The sequence below is a fragment of the Folsomia candida genome, unplaced genomic scaffold (assembly GCF_002217175.1).
Source record: "Folsomia candida strain VU population unplaced genomic scaffold, ASM221717v1 Fcan01_Sc005, whole genome shotgun sequence".
Lineage (NCBI taxonomy): Eukaryota > Metazoa > Arthropoda > Collembola > Entomobryomorpha > Isotomidae > Folsomia > Folsomia candida.
This window is the reverse complement of record NW_019091197.1, coordinates 3,709,517-3,723,489: the sequence shown is the minus strand read 5'-3', so window position 1 is coordinate 3,723,489 and position 13,973 is coordinate 3,709,517. Positions and strand designations below refer to the sequence as shown.

At 38.5% G+C, this 13,973-nt stretch overlaps 4 protein-coding genes across 6 annotated transcripts; all 4 read left to right on the top strand.

Moving 5' to 3' along the window:
* Positions 1 to 3,947: 3,947 nt before the first annotated feature.
* Positions 3,948 to 5,134, top strand: LOC110850228. The gene is made up of 4 exons (XM_022097693.2): positions 3,948 to 4,144; positions 4,314 to 4,398; positions 4,494 to 4,585; positions 4,657 to 5,134. Exons 1-4 carry the CDS (start codon positions 4,052 to 4,054, stop codon positions 4,879 to 4,881), a joined length of 495 nt encoding a protein of 164 aa, XP_021953385.1. The 5' UTR covers positions 3,948 to 4,051; the 3' UTR covers positions 4,882 to 5,134.
* Positions 5,135 to 7,225: 2,091 nt separating this feature from the next.
* Positions 7,226 to 8,453, top strand: LOC118435835. Its single transcript, XM_035852291.1, has 2 exons — positions 7,226 to 7,350; positions 7,857 to 8,453. Exons 1-2 carry the CDS (start codon positions 7,273 to 7,275, stop codon positions 8,313 to 8,315), a joined length of 537 nt encoding a protein of 178 aa, XP_035708184.1. The 5' UTR covers positions 7,226 to 7,272; the 3' UTR covers positions 8,316 to 8,453.
* A 183-nt stretch (positions 8,454 to 8,636) lies between these two features.
* LOC118435537 lies at positions 8,637 to 10,519 on the top strand. Of its 3 annotated transcripts, XM_035851716.1 has the most exons (5): positions 8,637 to 9,798; positions 9,858 to 9,950; positions 10,021 to 10,150; positions 10,219 to 10,282; positions 10,368 to 10,519. In XM_035851716.1, the coding sequence occupies exons 1-3, from the start codon at positions 8,731 to 8,733 to the stop codon at positions 10,096 to 10,098; spliced, it is 1,239 nt and encodes a 412-aa protein (XP_035707609.1). In that variant the 5' UTR covers positions 8,637 to 8,730; the 3' UTR covers positions 10,099 to 10,150; positions 10,219 to 10,282; positions 10,368 to 10,519. The 3 variants fall into 3 exon arrangements, with proteins under 3 accessions (XP_035707609.1, XP_035707610.1, XP_035707608.1); XM_035851717.1 differs by having other exon boundaries at positions 9,861 to 9,950; positions 10,219 to 10,519; XM_035851715.1 differs by having other exon boundaries at positions 10,219 to 10,519.
* Positions 10,520 to 10,902: 383 nt separating this feature from the next.
* On the top strand, positions 10,903 to 13,861 carry LOC110850086. The gene is made up of 7 exons (XM_035852088.1): positions 10,903 to 11,347; positions 11,430 to 11,739; positions 11,855 to 12,420; positions 12,495 to 12,614; positions 12,699 to 12,762; positions 12,850 to 13,566; positions 13,633 to 13,861. Exons 1-7 carry the CDS (start codon positions 11,241 to 11,243, stop codon positions 13,663 to 13,665), a joined length of 1,917 nt encoding a protein of 638 aa, XP_035707981.1. The 5' UTR covers positions 10,903 to 11,240; the 3' UTR covers positions 13,666 to 13,861.
* Positions 13,862 to 13,973: the final 112 nt, after the last annotated feature.

Sequence of the window (13,973 nt, the reverse complement as noted above, 5' to 3'; positions counted from 1 at the left end):
CCGAGTCAAATTTCTGGTTCATTTCGTCCTCCAAATTATAATTGCCGCTATACAAGTTTATCTAGCTGTAAACTTCACCGCCAAATTTGATCATTCCGCCGTCATCAGAAATTACTTCGTCGTGGCGATTGAAGCCTGGGTGTTGGCGTTTAAGGGACTATTAACCTTATTTTCGCTACATGGCGTCATCTATTTTGTGACAAGTTACGACTTTTGCGTCACTCTTTTGGCCAATATTTTACAAAGCGAGGAGGGAAATTTATCTCGGGAGAATGAGAAGGATTTCGCGACTTTATGCAAATCTGGGGGAACACGTGTGTAAATTCAACGCTTTGTTTGGAACCTCGTTGAATTTGTACGTGATAAACAGTTTGGGATACTTGCTGTATTTCGTTTACTTCATTTTGCTAATTATTGGAAGGAGCGATTTAGTTTTAAATGTCGTGAACGTTTTGCAATTGTCCGTTTTCATGGGGTACTTTTACTGGTTGGCGAGCAGTGCGAGCAAGCTGGAAGGGAGGAGTAAAGAATTTTGTATCAGGGTGAAATATTTTTGGTTGGGGGACGACACAATTTGTGGCGTTGTGGTGACATCGATTAACGGTTCAAATTACCAGAGTGACGATACGGTAAAAAGCAAAGTGTTCAAGTGTTAACAAGATTTTCTTCATGTTAAATACCTAGATTTCTTTAAATTCTGGTTTGATATTTATATTTTTAGCGTGATCTTACAGGATTCATTCCCCTTGATCCTATCACGATTGGCAGTTCAGTGATGGACTTAAATTTACGACTGTTCCTTTCGGTTAGTTGATAATTGACGTGCAATTTTTAGTATTTATTACCATTTTTGGTTTCTCTCTCTTAATATTTAGATGATCGCCGCCATAACGACATATTTGGTTATCATTGTCCAGTTTCAAGCCGGTGAAGGAACTAACTGACAATGCTCACAATTCATGGTTATCCACATTCTCTCCACTGTCACATGTATCCAATAGCTCATAATATTCTAATGTCTGGAACCGAGAAGGTCATAATTTTAATGTCAGATTTATTTAGAGGTATAGACACTAATAGACAGACATAATAATTATTAATTGCATAATAAAATAGCCAGTTAATTCGAACCCTGACAAATAAATACGTACAATTTGATTACTGACTTCATAAACCTGTTAATTTTCCTATTTATTGTAACGATGCTCTTGTGGATCGTATATTCGTACAAAAACACGACCCACGCCAACGCCAAGGCGACCGAGCAAATGATAAAAGGGGCTAACAACATATTAATCTCAATTCCCCCCAATCCCGCTTGACCACCTAACATATTTACACTTCCCACCCTTCCGCTAGCCCAAAGTTGCTGCACTAACCCATAAATACTGCCGGACTCGTTGGTTGCCCTTATTTTAAACTTATTTTGCACCAAAAGTCTTACTTGTCCCGCCACGTGCGAATTTCTTCGCCACCAGGAATGAATCCCTGATTCTACTAGTGCCCCCAAATAGCGGGAAAAGATGTCATAAACCCCATTATAATACACGATCCAAGGCACCCTGAAAGTTATCGGGCTCGGACTGTCGTTCTCCACTTGGATGAATTTCGCCCCGAAAAAGTTTAAATAATTGGAAAATGCTGCGATATCTTCTTTCACACTTATCACAGCAAATTTATTTCCAATCTCGATACTGCCCTCGTCCTTGCTACTAAAACAATCCCAAACGTGAGGGTCCGCACAAGTCTCAACTTGCACCGTGCGAGAAATATTTTCTGCTATTTCGACCCCCTTATGAAACGAGGGGACAAAAATGGTGCGGCTGAGGAGAGCAGTGGCGATGGTGTGGAGCCCTTCAGTGGGATCGAGAATCCCGAGCAGGTCGCGACACAATATTTCCAAGGGCGACATGGGAACTTTGCTAGCAATCGAGGTGAAGTAAGTCGTAGTAATCAACGAGATCTTTGGGGCTTCCACGATTTCCTTTCACCCATCGAATCAAATTAGTCTCCCCAGTATCGCTGTTAAACACTCCAAACACTGCGTTGGTAGCAATATGAGAAACTATAGGAAATATCAAAATCGCATTTTTACCCAGGTTGGCGTCTTCGAAAAAGATTAAATGTGGATTCTCCCAGGAATCGAGGACTTGTCGGATGGCGATAAAAGTTTGGAGTGAGACATTGCCAGGAGGTAACCAATATGAAAATATTTGTACAACAGTGCACACATTATGCCTCGAATATACGTTTCGATAAGTGATGTCACTATGATAAGTCGGCAGGATTTCTTTCATTCCATAACCTCTCTTCTCGAACATGCTAACGATTGTTTCGTTAATATGCGTCAAGATAACGGGAGGTTGCCTTGACTTCGGGATAATTCCACTTAATTCGTCGGGGAAAATATCTGGGCCAATTCTACCCGCTGCGTCATACCGGGTGAAGTCTGTTCTTATGTGAAAAGTACAATGGGAAAAATAGGTCGGTATGGGAATACAATTACATGGCGAGAACGAAAATTGTATAAGAATTTTGTAAACCAAGCCAAATTTGTGTGCAATTTTCGACTGCATTTTAAGCTTTATCAAGTAAAGGAACACATAAATGTGTGAATATATACATACTATGTCCAAAGGAGATGCGTATCTATACTAACAAGGAAATCCTAGGGAAGGACAAAACAAGTAAATTGACACATTCACCCAAATGTTGGCTAAAGTTATAACCAAGTTTTTACTATTGTGTCGACATATAAAATATGAACAACAGGATGTGCTTTGTAAAAAGAAAAAAAAAATTCTGGACGAAATAGACAAATAATGTACATAATTATAGCACGTAAAGATATTTATGATAATAAGTGTATAACTGTTTTAATAATTACTCACGTGAACCTTATGTATGTACATACATACATATGTACCTCATACTTATTCATAAATGTATATGTACATACATACATATATACATAGTCAGGAAGGAATTATGTACGTACATCTTCAAGCTACTAATGGTATGTATGTACTCCATAATTTAATTTTCAAATTAGGGTATTCATAACGTAGATTAACGCTTATTTATTAATCACAAAGGAGTGTTTATTGTATTCCAACACGATCGATAGATATTTAAATATTTATGCACATAAATGTGTGATTACAAATTTCCATTTACACATTTCTTGTAATTATGTTTAACGCGTTATCTGTAGAAAGTTCGTGCAATTACGAAAGGCATTTATTTGTGTATGGAACAAGTTTACTTTAGATAAATTTGTCAATTTATGATAATCCGATACAAATTCAGCTAAATAGAACATAAAACATTTTAACACGTTTAAAAAAATTAGCAAAAAAACGTCTCTTGTAGACCGTTCGTCTTAGACGTTAATGAAGTTGAATATATATGAAAAATGTTGACGATTATTCTCGCCGAAATGATAGCAATTAAAAATCTGAGACCATATAAAGTTACAACAAATATTACATTTCTTAATAATGAAATGCTATTAAATATTTAAGTATCTCACGAGATACTTTATCGGAAGAATCAGAAGAAACTAGAAAGTCGGAATTAAGTACGAGTACTTATGTAATTCCGACTTTCTTAAGACCGTGTTTGCTCGTCATGATGTTTCGTAGTACCAATAATTAACATTACATTAAAGTACTTGTGAAAAATTGCATTCATCTCAAAACTAATGAAATTGACGCATTTTAGAAATTTACATTTTAAAAAACGACATTGAATAGGGGTAAAGTGAGCTTAAAAAACAGAATCGACCATTGAAACAGTGCAGTCCACTATTACATAATTTGAGTAAATCGGATTTAGGACAGGTTTCAACCAGATTTGATTTGATTCTCAAGTTGAGAATCTCACCTTGAGATCGTTGACAATCTCAATCTCAACACAGATTTCCAGCGCTAATAAACGAGTTCACAAAGTCTTAATTTTATCAGTCTGACTCCAGCCAAGCCAGAAGGAGGTTCTCTGCTCGCTCTCTCGCCAACATCACTACCTGTTTTTTTCTGGTTAACCCCAAGAAATGATTAAAAATTCTGAAAAAATGTCGAGAACTTGTTGTTTCGGATGCTGCACGGTGGGACATGGAACCCTCACGATTGGAATTCTTCACATTGTAAGTAATTTTATTATACTATTAATAATTATTTTTAGAATTCGCAAAAGGAGATTTATGTATTATCAAATTAATAAAATTGCACTTGTGTAATGATAATTGTTACCCTAAATAAAAATGTGAAGATTGTACTCTCGACTGGATTTTAAGCAGAATTTAATAATTTCAGATCTGCGCCATCCTCTCCATGATCCTGAATTCCATTGTGATCTATTTCATGATCAACTGTCCCAACCAAATCATTCGTCAAGATCGTAAGCATTTTTATTGAATATGTCACATTATAAAATTCAGCCCTTTCCATAATGTAAATAAATAATAAACACCACAAACAAATTGATTTCTACAGCCCGTCGCTACATCACGTTCAGTTGTATCCAGATCTTTATGGCGATCGTCTACTTGATCTTGGCATGCCTCATGGTGGATGGATATCGCATGGTAAGCTGTATATATATTTATCCTGCGAAAAGTTGTACAATTTTAATTAAAAAATGTGATCATATTTTTAGCGAAAACACCGCTTCATCATGCCATGGTTGGTCTGGAACTATGTGTCCCTTTGCCTCGGTGCTGCCGCAACTGTGATCCTGTTCTTACTGATGGTCGTCGCTGGACAAGTCGGTGCGGGATTCATTGTTCTTGCTATTTGTGGGGTTTACCTGGCAGTGCAGACCTACTTTGTTTACGTGGTGAAAACATTTGTCGACGGGTTAAAAGGAAGCTTGATTTATTAGGTTTTGGACGCAATACTGGATGAAATGGTTAAAATGGACGGACTTGATTACTGGATGAAATGTTATAAATTTGTTTTTTACTTGCTATGTACTTCTATACTTCATATGCTAAATTTCTTCTGGGTGGTGGGATTTCTTTATTAAAGTTTGGGAAACACGTAATATATGTTAATTTCAAAAAATTTATGTATACTTTGAATTGGTATTGGAGGATATGTTCATTGAGAAAATATTGTTTTCAAACTTTTGAATAAATATTAATTATCTTTCAAACTTTTGAATAAACATTCATGCAGTTATATTTCATCTGACAAAGCACGATCGACAAACTAAAAAAACATGTTAAAATCGTCATCTTCTTGACCTAGGGTCGAAGGGCACCGCTCATCCTGTCGGACAGTCCGCAGTAAACGAAGGGTCAAAAATTACATGTTGCACCTCGAACGTATAAACAGGCAAGAGCAAGGTCACAATGTCGTTAAGCATAAGCATACACTATTCGGGTTACGATCTGCATTTAAACACTTATTAAAATACATTTAAAATACGATTTATTCATGTCATAAAGCTGGATGCTGGTTACATGGACTCAATAAAAACTTGATGTTTCTAACTTGTTTTTTCTCGTTTATTAGCTCGCAAAAAATTAAAAGTTACAAAAGAGTAGAACGGAAATTGGGTGGAGTGTGTATAGCGTAGGAGTAAAATTTTTGAGTAATTTGTGCCACATTCTGTATACAAAATTTAGAAAACAGTTGGGAAAGTTCGTTTGTGTCCTTTATTCACTCAACAAAATTCAAAATCTATATTTTTTAATAATTTAAAAACAGCACTTTATTAAATTTAAGGGGGTGTAACATCGGGTACGGCAGGTATCCGATGAACCTTTTCTTTCAGGTTTGTACCCTCCCGTATCATTGAGAAACCGTAAATACCTTGGTCGGGTAGCTGCAGTACGCCGTATTTCGTCCGGATTTTTAAAATCCTCAAAAATTTGGATTTACAGTACTTAAGAATGAGTTTCTGATGAAAATGTAAAAAGTTCTGTAGCACACCCCCTGGGGCCCCCAGGCTGGGGGTCACAGGGGTTGTGGTCGGTAACAATTTCTTGGATGCCATTATTTAGTTCCCCTGAACCGAAATATGTATATCTTGTGGGGATTACACCCACTTGTGGGAATTTTGCAACACTGTCAGGACTAATAATACATTGTGGGGTGGAGTGATACAACCTGTAGTATCAAGTATCATACACCTGGCAGGTGCAGGTTTCACCTGCTGACCTGCCTGCTTCCGAGGCAGGTGTCACCTGCTTCGGGTCTATTTAGAACAAGTTTAAACAAAATTTGATGTTCAGCGTTCGCGTCCCCAACGCAGATTTCTGGCGTCCCAGAAGAGAGCAAGGCAATAAAAGGATTTCGCAAAGCGTCCATTTTATCACTCTGACTCCAGCCAAGCTAGAAGAAGGAAGTTCTCACTCTGCTCTTTGCACTTTCATCGCCAAAATCATCCTAGTTTTTTCTCTGGTTAAAACCGCAAGAATAATTTAAAATTCGGAGAAAATGTCGAGAACTTGTTGTTTCGGATGCTGCACGGTGGGGCAGGGAACGCTCATCATTGGAATTCTTCATATCGTAAGTATTTCTATTTATTCAATTATTGCCACTCGCTGGTGGAAAAAAACTTTCTGTTCTCGACCTAAATTTGCCAATAAATTCCCGTCACAAATTTTTCCGACTTTGTCACCTTTTTGTGTATTTTTTCTTCACCCTTCGTATTTTTTGACCGATCTGGCTTCCCCCGTCGTAATTTTTTCGCAGTTATTTACGGAAAGAGAAAAAATTGGGGCCGGTTACGATGGCCCGAAAATTTTCCAGCATCCTTGATACAAAGTTTTTTTCTATCAGCGTTCCAACGCAAAAGGAGAATTATTATCACACTAACAATAAGTAATAAAATTTCTCCCGTGTAGCGATAATTGTCACACATAAAAATGTGAAATTTGTACTCTTGACTGGATTTTAAACAGATTTAAATTATTTCAGATCGGGGCCATTTTCTCCTTGATTATGAATTCCATAGACGTCAATTGGATGATCAACTATTCCGACGAAATCCCTGACTTCGAGGACCCTGACATCGAGGACCGAATCCCTGACATCGAGGACCCTGACTTTCAACAAGATCGTAAGCATATTTAATGTGTCGCGTTTTACAATTCATTCCTTTCCCACAGAATATAGATTCTACCAGAAAAATCGATCTTATGTATTCGAGTGACGCTTATGGAAGAACGGGGAGAGCCAACCAAATAACTCGGTGTACATTTGGCCCACCTGGGGGATGGCACCTCCGCATCATCATCATCACCACATCTCCTGGCATCAAAAAATGATGATGAAAGCACATAGGTGGCGGTGGCACCCCCATTTGTGCACCAATTTTGGACTCTTTGATCTATTTGGTAAAGTAAGGGGAAAATAATTTACTTACCAATTTCTGTACTATACAAAAATGCAGTCACAAATGTGATTCTGTAAAGTTTGGTAGCAGGTTGTTGTCACTTGTATGTAGTGTTATTTCAAACAAAATTTCCATAATTACTAGAACGACAGTTATGTACAAATGTGAGTACAAAAACACTGCCCGGTAACAGATTGATACCACATTATGCAATATGTGAGGCAAAATTCTTGACTACATGGATTTAAATTTTGTTCTACTGTTAAGCAATTACTGTTAAGCAGTCTCAATTCTCTGGAAAATATTGAAAGGGTATTTGGCTGCTAATTGTTAATATAAAATTATCTGCCAGGAAACCTTTCATATTTTTTGCGTCTATTAATATTAAGTCCATTCATATTCGAAAGTGCAAAGTTTTGCCAGAAGATTGAAAGAACAGTGTTAAGTTCATTTCATTACGAGTTTCCCAGAAGCAGAACTGTTATTTATCACGTGACAAAAAAATCTTTCAGGTTCACTCGAAATCAGGAACTCATTCGGTACCAAAGGCTTCAAATTTTGACCAGTGTGTTCAACGACGTTCATCAGAAAGGTATCCTCCCCGCCACGCAGCTCACCAATATTTGGACTTCGGCCATGTCACTGTTGGTTATCACGACGCGTTACCGCTCCCACTCGTACTTTTCATGCTACTTTGTGCCGTAGAATCGACCGTAATTGTACAATTCTGGGTTTTTGGACTTATCGGAAGTGTTCATCAGACGTCGTCGGATTTGTTGAGAGGCTGGAACGCTGATAGAAAAATCAGAGGAAATTCTGTGATGAAGAGACGCGTAAAATCTCTGTATCCCTTGAAGATTATGTTTGGTTCTTGCAATTTTATGGAGAAAAGCACCTCTCTGACTACGATTGATTTTAGCATGGATAAAACCGTTAGTTTGCTGATAGGATCGAGACAAATTTCGGTGTAATAAATAGATACGTAAGTCAATTTATCATATATTTTAATTGACACTATTATTATTAATACATCGTTTTGTACATACATATGTTTCCTTAAATTTTGAAGTTGAGGAGAAGGCGAGAGTTTCGCTAATTGGGAAACACAAATTACCTTAATTAAAACAATAAAATTTGTGTTGGGCAAACGTCGAACGCCCAACAAATAATTAGTTAATTGAATAGTTAATTTTATTACATGATTCATCTATTTACATATTGTCTCCAATGTACATATGTACTTTACTATATCTGACTCACATTTCACATTACATACACACATACATATTTCACTTCAGTTCTATCTACTAAATATACCATAATAAACTGTGATAGTAAAACATAAACTTTATTATTAAGTTCCCCACTGGAAACAAGAAATTTACGATGGAACCACCAATTCATCCCGAAGAACTGCTCCTCACTTGGGCAAAGTGGCCCATCCTTGGCGTCCAGTTTAACGGATATCTTTCACTCTCCGTAACCCAAAACAAATTTACAAAAGATACACAATCTCAACCGAAAAATTACCGCAAATCTTTACAATTTCACTTCGTCAGCATTCCATTTATATTTCATGTATTATTTATAACAATATTCTCAGTTCTTATCATCTGCTTCGGCAACAAGGGTTACAACGCGTTCAAACGGTTAGAGGAGCTCTCATCCGACGCCACAATCCTTGCCGGTTACACTCTTTGTGGATTCATATATACGATAGGAAATCGAACCTGGAGTTTATTCAGTGTTAAGAAAAGCCTCGTCTTTTGGGCTTATCAAGTGGATAAGATTAGTCTTATCACGCCTAATTTGTGGGACCCTGAATCTGTGCGGGATTTACGAAAAGAAATTCGTACATCATTTCTCCGTACCGTTTTCTTCATCAGTATCGTCATGATCTCACTATTTTTGGGTGATTTAATTTTAGTGGATTTTTTGAAAATCTCGAAATATAGCGTTATTGCGGATTCCTTCATGGGTCAGAGCGGTCCCGTTGTAATTGCTGGATTATTTTGGACATATTGCTATTTTTCTAATGCATTTTTGTCCGTCTGGTTAAGTTTCTTTGTTAAAATATATGCCGCTGCAGTGTCATCAATTCGGGCTGAGGTGAAACTCGGGAAAATTACTGGGACAAAAATAGCCAGAATTTCGAAAGCTTATAGCATTTTAATTAAGCTGGTGAATCACTTTAATGCTAAAATGGGGAGAAGGATATTTTTAGAGGTGGGATTTAACCTAATTTTCATCTTGGGTAGCACCTACTTTGTCATTGTTTCTGTGAAAGTGGGCGAAATTGGAAATATGCTGACGAACCTGACTAGTGCCGTGTTATCGATGCATGTCCTGTACATTTACGGTAATGATGGAGAAAAGCTGGAGGCCGCGAGGGTACAATTGGTAACTTTGTTGTGTGAATTGGAAGGAAATTGGGAGATGGGAGTGGCAGATAAGGTGTTTACAATTAGAAAAATAAGGTAATAAGATAAGGTCAAGTTGTTCTTTGGTTTTAGCAGATTCGGGATTTTCAAATGAAGGTGAAAACGTGCAAGCTACGGATAACACCTGAAAATTATTTTAAGCTTGATAGAAGTTTCATTTTGTCGGTGGGTGGATAGATGATAATAATTTAATTTATTTGGTTGTGCTGTTGACTGAATTGGTTTATTATTTTAGGTTTTGCCGATTTTGATGACGCTATTAATTGTGTTGGCCCAATTCAGAGATTCTGACGAGAAGGGTGGGACACGTTAAGGGGGAGGATAACTGAATTATCAATTAAATAATGGAATTAACGAAGAGTGGGGTAACTCAATACCAATAACGTGAATAATTTCATGCATGCCAAAAATGCCTACTTTGAATCTCGACTAGACACGCTTTGACTACTAATCTCACTCTGCCCCACACTGGTATTTGCGTCCATTGTTGTACATACGTATGTATTTATGTTTATTACTATTTATAAAACTCGTTGGTACATACTTCTTGGAAAGTGCCCTTCACTAAAAATCTATTATAAGGATCAACCCTTCACTTCTGGTATGTTCGACATAACGTGAACCTGAATCATATCCACGTTGCCTTTTCATCCACATCTAATCACCATCACAGAATATAGATTCTACCAGAAGAATCGATCTTATGTATTCGAGTGACGCTTATGGAAGAACGGGGAGAGCCAACCAAATAACTCGGTGTACATTTGGCCCACCTGGGGGATGGCACCTCCGCATCATCATCATCACCACATCTCCTGGCATCAAAAAATGATGATGAAAGCACATAGGTGGCGGTGGCACCCCCATTTGTGCACCGGAACACACCATTCTGAGCTGCGTCTCCACAAATTTGGTGCTCTACGAGGGTGTGTTCCGGTGCACAAATGGGGGTGCCACCGCCACCTATGTGCTTTCATCATCATTTTTTGATGCCAGGAGATGTGGTGATGATGATGATGCGGAGGTGCCATCCCCCAGGTGGGCCAAATGTACACCGAGTTATTTGGTTGGCTCTCCCCGTTCTTCCATAAGCGTCACTCGAATACATAAGATCGATTCTTCTGGTAGAATCTATATTCTGTGAATCACCATTACATTTTCAAAAAATATATTTTTTCTGCCTTCGTCCTGAGTGAAATTATGAAAATCAATTAAAGATTATTAACGTATTACTGTGTAACAAGGGAAAATAACAATCTTGATAATTTTTAGTGATTCGTACACACAAAACAGCAGAAAATTTTCGAATTTCGTGACAAATTATGTACCATTGTTAGACTTTGACCCTGCCTGCGTTTAGATTTTATAATGTGCCGTGTTTTAAAATATTTACGAAATATACACTAGATTTTATACACTCGGTTTGTAAAAGAAAGAAAAAAACGTTTAAAAAATATGGGTGGAAGTGGAAGCTACTGCTGCAATTTATGTGGGGACATGGCTCCAACAAAACTTGCGATTTTAGCCCACCTTGCCCAATGGCATAAGGGAAAGCGAGAGAGGTGAGTATTAATAATTTGCAGAAAATTCTTATGAAGTTACAAAAGAACTTGAGGATAAATTTTATAATTGGATTTTTTAAAGAACGCAAGAGAAAAAATGGAGAAAATCTGAGGGCAAATCTAAGGGTAAGAGAAGTGACGCCAAGGCCGATAAGGAAGCCAAGGCCGATAAGGACGCCAGGGCCGATAAGGACGCCAAGGCCAATAAGGACGCCCCCACGACAACTGGGAAAATTCGCGAAAATAAAAGTAAGGATAGTGGGTTTAGAAAGACTGGTACCTCGACCGATAAACCCGTAGATGACAATGCCGTCGCTAATGACGAAACTCCTAAACTGAAGTTTTCGACCTATGGACGAACCTCTTATGGGACGAGGGCAAGGTCGAGAATGGTTAGTGAAATATTTACCGTAAATTAAAGTTTGTAAGACAGTGAGGGTATTCATTACGACTTCGCGCATCTTTTATTTAATCATATACAACTTTTCATGTGCAATTCGAATTTAGGGTGATGGAGAGTCCTCGTCCGTGAACAAATCTTCAGAAGTGATCGACGAATCGACCAGCGTTGCAAAGAAGCACAAATTGCCACCCAACGAAGTACATGAGGGGGTTGGAAAGACGAGGAAATTGACGGACGAGGAAAACATTCTAGTTAAGAAAGTCGTGGATAAAATCACGAATGTGTTTCTCACTAATGGCAAAAGTTTCACCAAGAAGCATAATGTAAATGTCCTTCCTACTCAAGTTTTGGCCAAGAAAAAACCTCCTTTAGAAGGAAAGGGGTTTGAATCTCGAATCCTAAATCAAGCCGACAAACCAATCAAAATAAGTAATAAACCCGTCGTTTTCAATCGGGATACCAAAATTGACCCCGTAACACACGCTACGCCAGAAATTAGCTCGACACTGCCAACAAAGAAAAATGAAATGCTTAAACCCATAAAAACTGCACCCCAACAAAATCGTCAAAAATTGGAGGATGAAATTCCAGTCTTCGATATAACAGATGATGACGAAGTTGAGGATATTAATGCCGATAAGCAAATGAATAATGAGGAACACGATAATCGGTAGGATAACTTGGAATATTAATTGCATTGGTTAATACAGTTCGTTTTTTTTATCGTGTTACTTTTTTTTGTAGACCAGACTCACCGGTCTATCTATTCCCCAGGGTGAAGAGCACAAAATCATTATCGTTAACTCAAGAGGAACAGGTCAAAAAGATGCCACAATTAGCACCAGCAACGCCTCCAATTTTGACGTACGTAGATTTATCAGATTTATGTATGATTTTTGTGCAAAAATCACCGGAGCATATATTAATGTTGAATGCTTTAACCCATAGGAAGGAACCTCACCAACCTGGCGCAGGTAACACGGGAGAAAACGTTAGAAAACAACGTCCCAAGGTAAGAAATAGTCAACCATTGATCCTAATTTCGGTAATTCTGGTCACTATTCGTATGATAACATTCAATTTTTTCCACTCATGACAGGCACGTATCTCTCCGAACACTCTTCAATGCCCCCTCTGCCCCACAAAGTGTAACACAGGATTTATCCTGCACCGTCACCTTGCTCAAAATCATGCTGGCGAGATTCAATGTAAACGCAAGGAGCTGAATAAAACGACGAAGATTGGTCACCCGTCGAAGACCCGGGCGCCTGTCAAACTACCCACAGTCGTTGACCAAGTAGGATCAATTGGTCAAAAACGGGGACACGATCTCACGCCAACATCACCGCCCAGAGAATCGCCAGCACAACTACCAGCAACGTCGCCAGGAAATAATTTAGAGAAGCCAGTTGACTCCACAACGATCGAAGCTGAATTGGAGGAGCTGCTTTCCTCTCCTGTTAAAACTCACGGCAATCTCGACAATATTAAAAAAGTTGAAGTCGACACCCCCAAAAAAACCAACGGTGTCGAACTCACCCCCACCAACGTCCACTCTTTAACTCCTCCTTCTCCTCCCTCCACCGTTAAAGTCCCTACGCCCCAACCATCTCCAACCGACAGCGTAAAGACCATCTCCATCTCCATCTTATCGTCCCCTTCCTTCAAATGTGACGAGTGTGGGACGCCCTTCCACACGGCGAATGGTCTTTCGGTGCACGCCAGTCTTAATCACGCCGTAGAAAATGTGCCAGTTCCACCTAAAGAGTTGGAATCATCCGCAATATCTTTGACTGATGATTTCTTGCTTTGCAGTGTAAGAAATGTAGCAAACCCGTAAAACCGAAACCGTAGTGACAATAACTTTGTTGTCTTTTGCAAGGGTACGCTTTTGCTGGAAGGGGTCGCGGAATAGTGCGTGTCGAACTGTCCTTTGACAATGGGGATAATTGGCAAGTGGTAAAATTAACTAGACAGGACAGCAACTATTCCTGGACGCAGTGGGAGATAGAGGTCAATGTTACTAGCGCTATGGATGTCTGGGTCAAAGCAGTGGACACCGGGTACAATCAACAACCCGAGGACTTGAAACATATCTGGAACTATCGTGGTCTTGTGGTCAATGCGTATCACAAAATCAAACTTAATATCTAATTTGCTTAACGGTAATGTTTTGTGCCTTCAAAAATTTGTTAGATTCGAAATTAAATACATATGTTTAAT

Coding starts and splice junctions, on each gene's coding strand:
- LOC110850228 (XM_022097693.2), top strand. CDS start 4,052: ATGATTAAAAATTCTGAAAAAATGTCGAGAACTTGTTGTTTCGGATGC. Junction 4,399..4,493: donor CCAAATCATTCGTCAAGATC/GTAAGCATTTTT, acceptor TGATTTCTACAG/CCCGTCGCTACATCACGTTC. Junction 4,586..4,656: donor TGGTGGATGGATATCGCATG/GTAAGCTGTATA, acceptor TCATATTTTTAG/CGAAAACACCGCTTCATCAT.
- LOC118435835 (XM_035852291.1), top strand. CDS start 7,273: ATGATGATGAAAGCACATAGGTGGCGGTGGCACCCCCATTTGTGCACC. Junction 7,351..7,856: donor TCTTTGATCTATTTGGTAAA/GTAAGGGGAAAA, acceptor AAAATCTTTCAG/GTTCACTCGAAATCAGGAAC.
- LOC118435537 (XM_035851716.1), top strand. CDS start 8,731: ATGGAACCACCAATTCATCCCGAAGAACTGCTCCTCACTTGGGCAAAG. Junction 9,799..9,857: donor AGATGGGAGTGGCAGATAAG/GTGTTTACAATT, acceptor CTTTGGTTTTAG/CAGATTCGGGATTTTCAAAT. Junction 9,951..10,020: donor ATAGAAGTTTCATTTTGTCG/GTGGGTGGATAG, acceptor TTATTATTTTAG/GTTTTGCCGATTTTGATGAC.
- LOC110850086 (XM_035852088.1), top strand. CDS start 11,241: ATGGGTGGAAGTGGAAGCTACTGCTGCAATTTATGTGGGGACATGGCT. Junction 12,421..12,494: donor AATGAGGAACACGATAATCG/GTAGGATAACTT, acceptor TTTTTTTTGTAG/ACCAGACTCACCGGTCTATC. Junction 13,567..13,632: donor ATGATTTCTTGCTTTGCAGT/GTAAGAAATGTA, acceptor GTCTTTTGCAAG/GGTACGCTTTTGCTGGAAGG.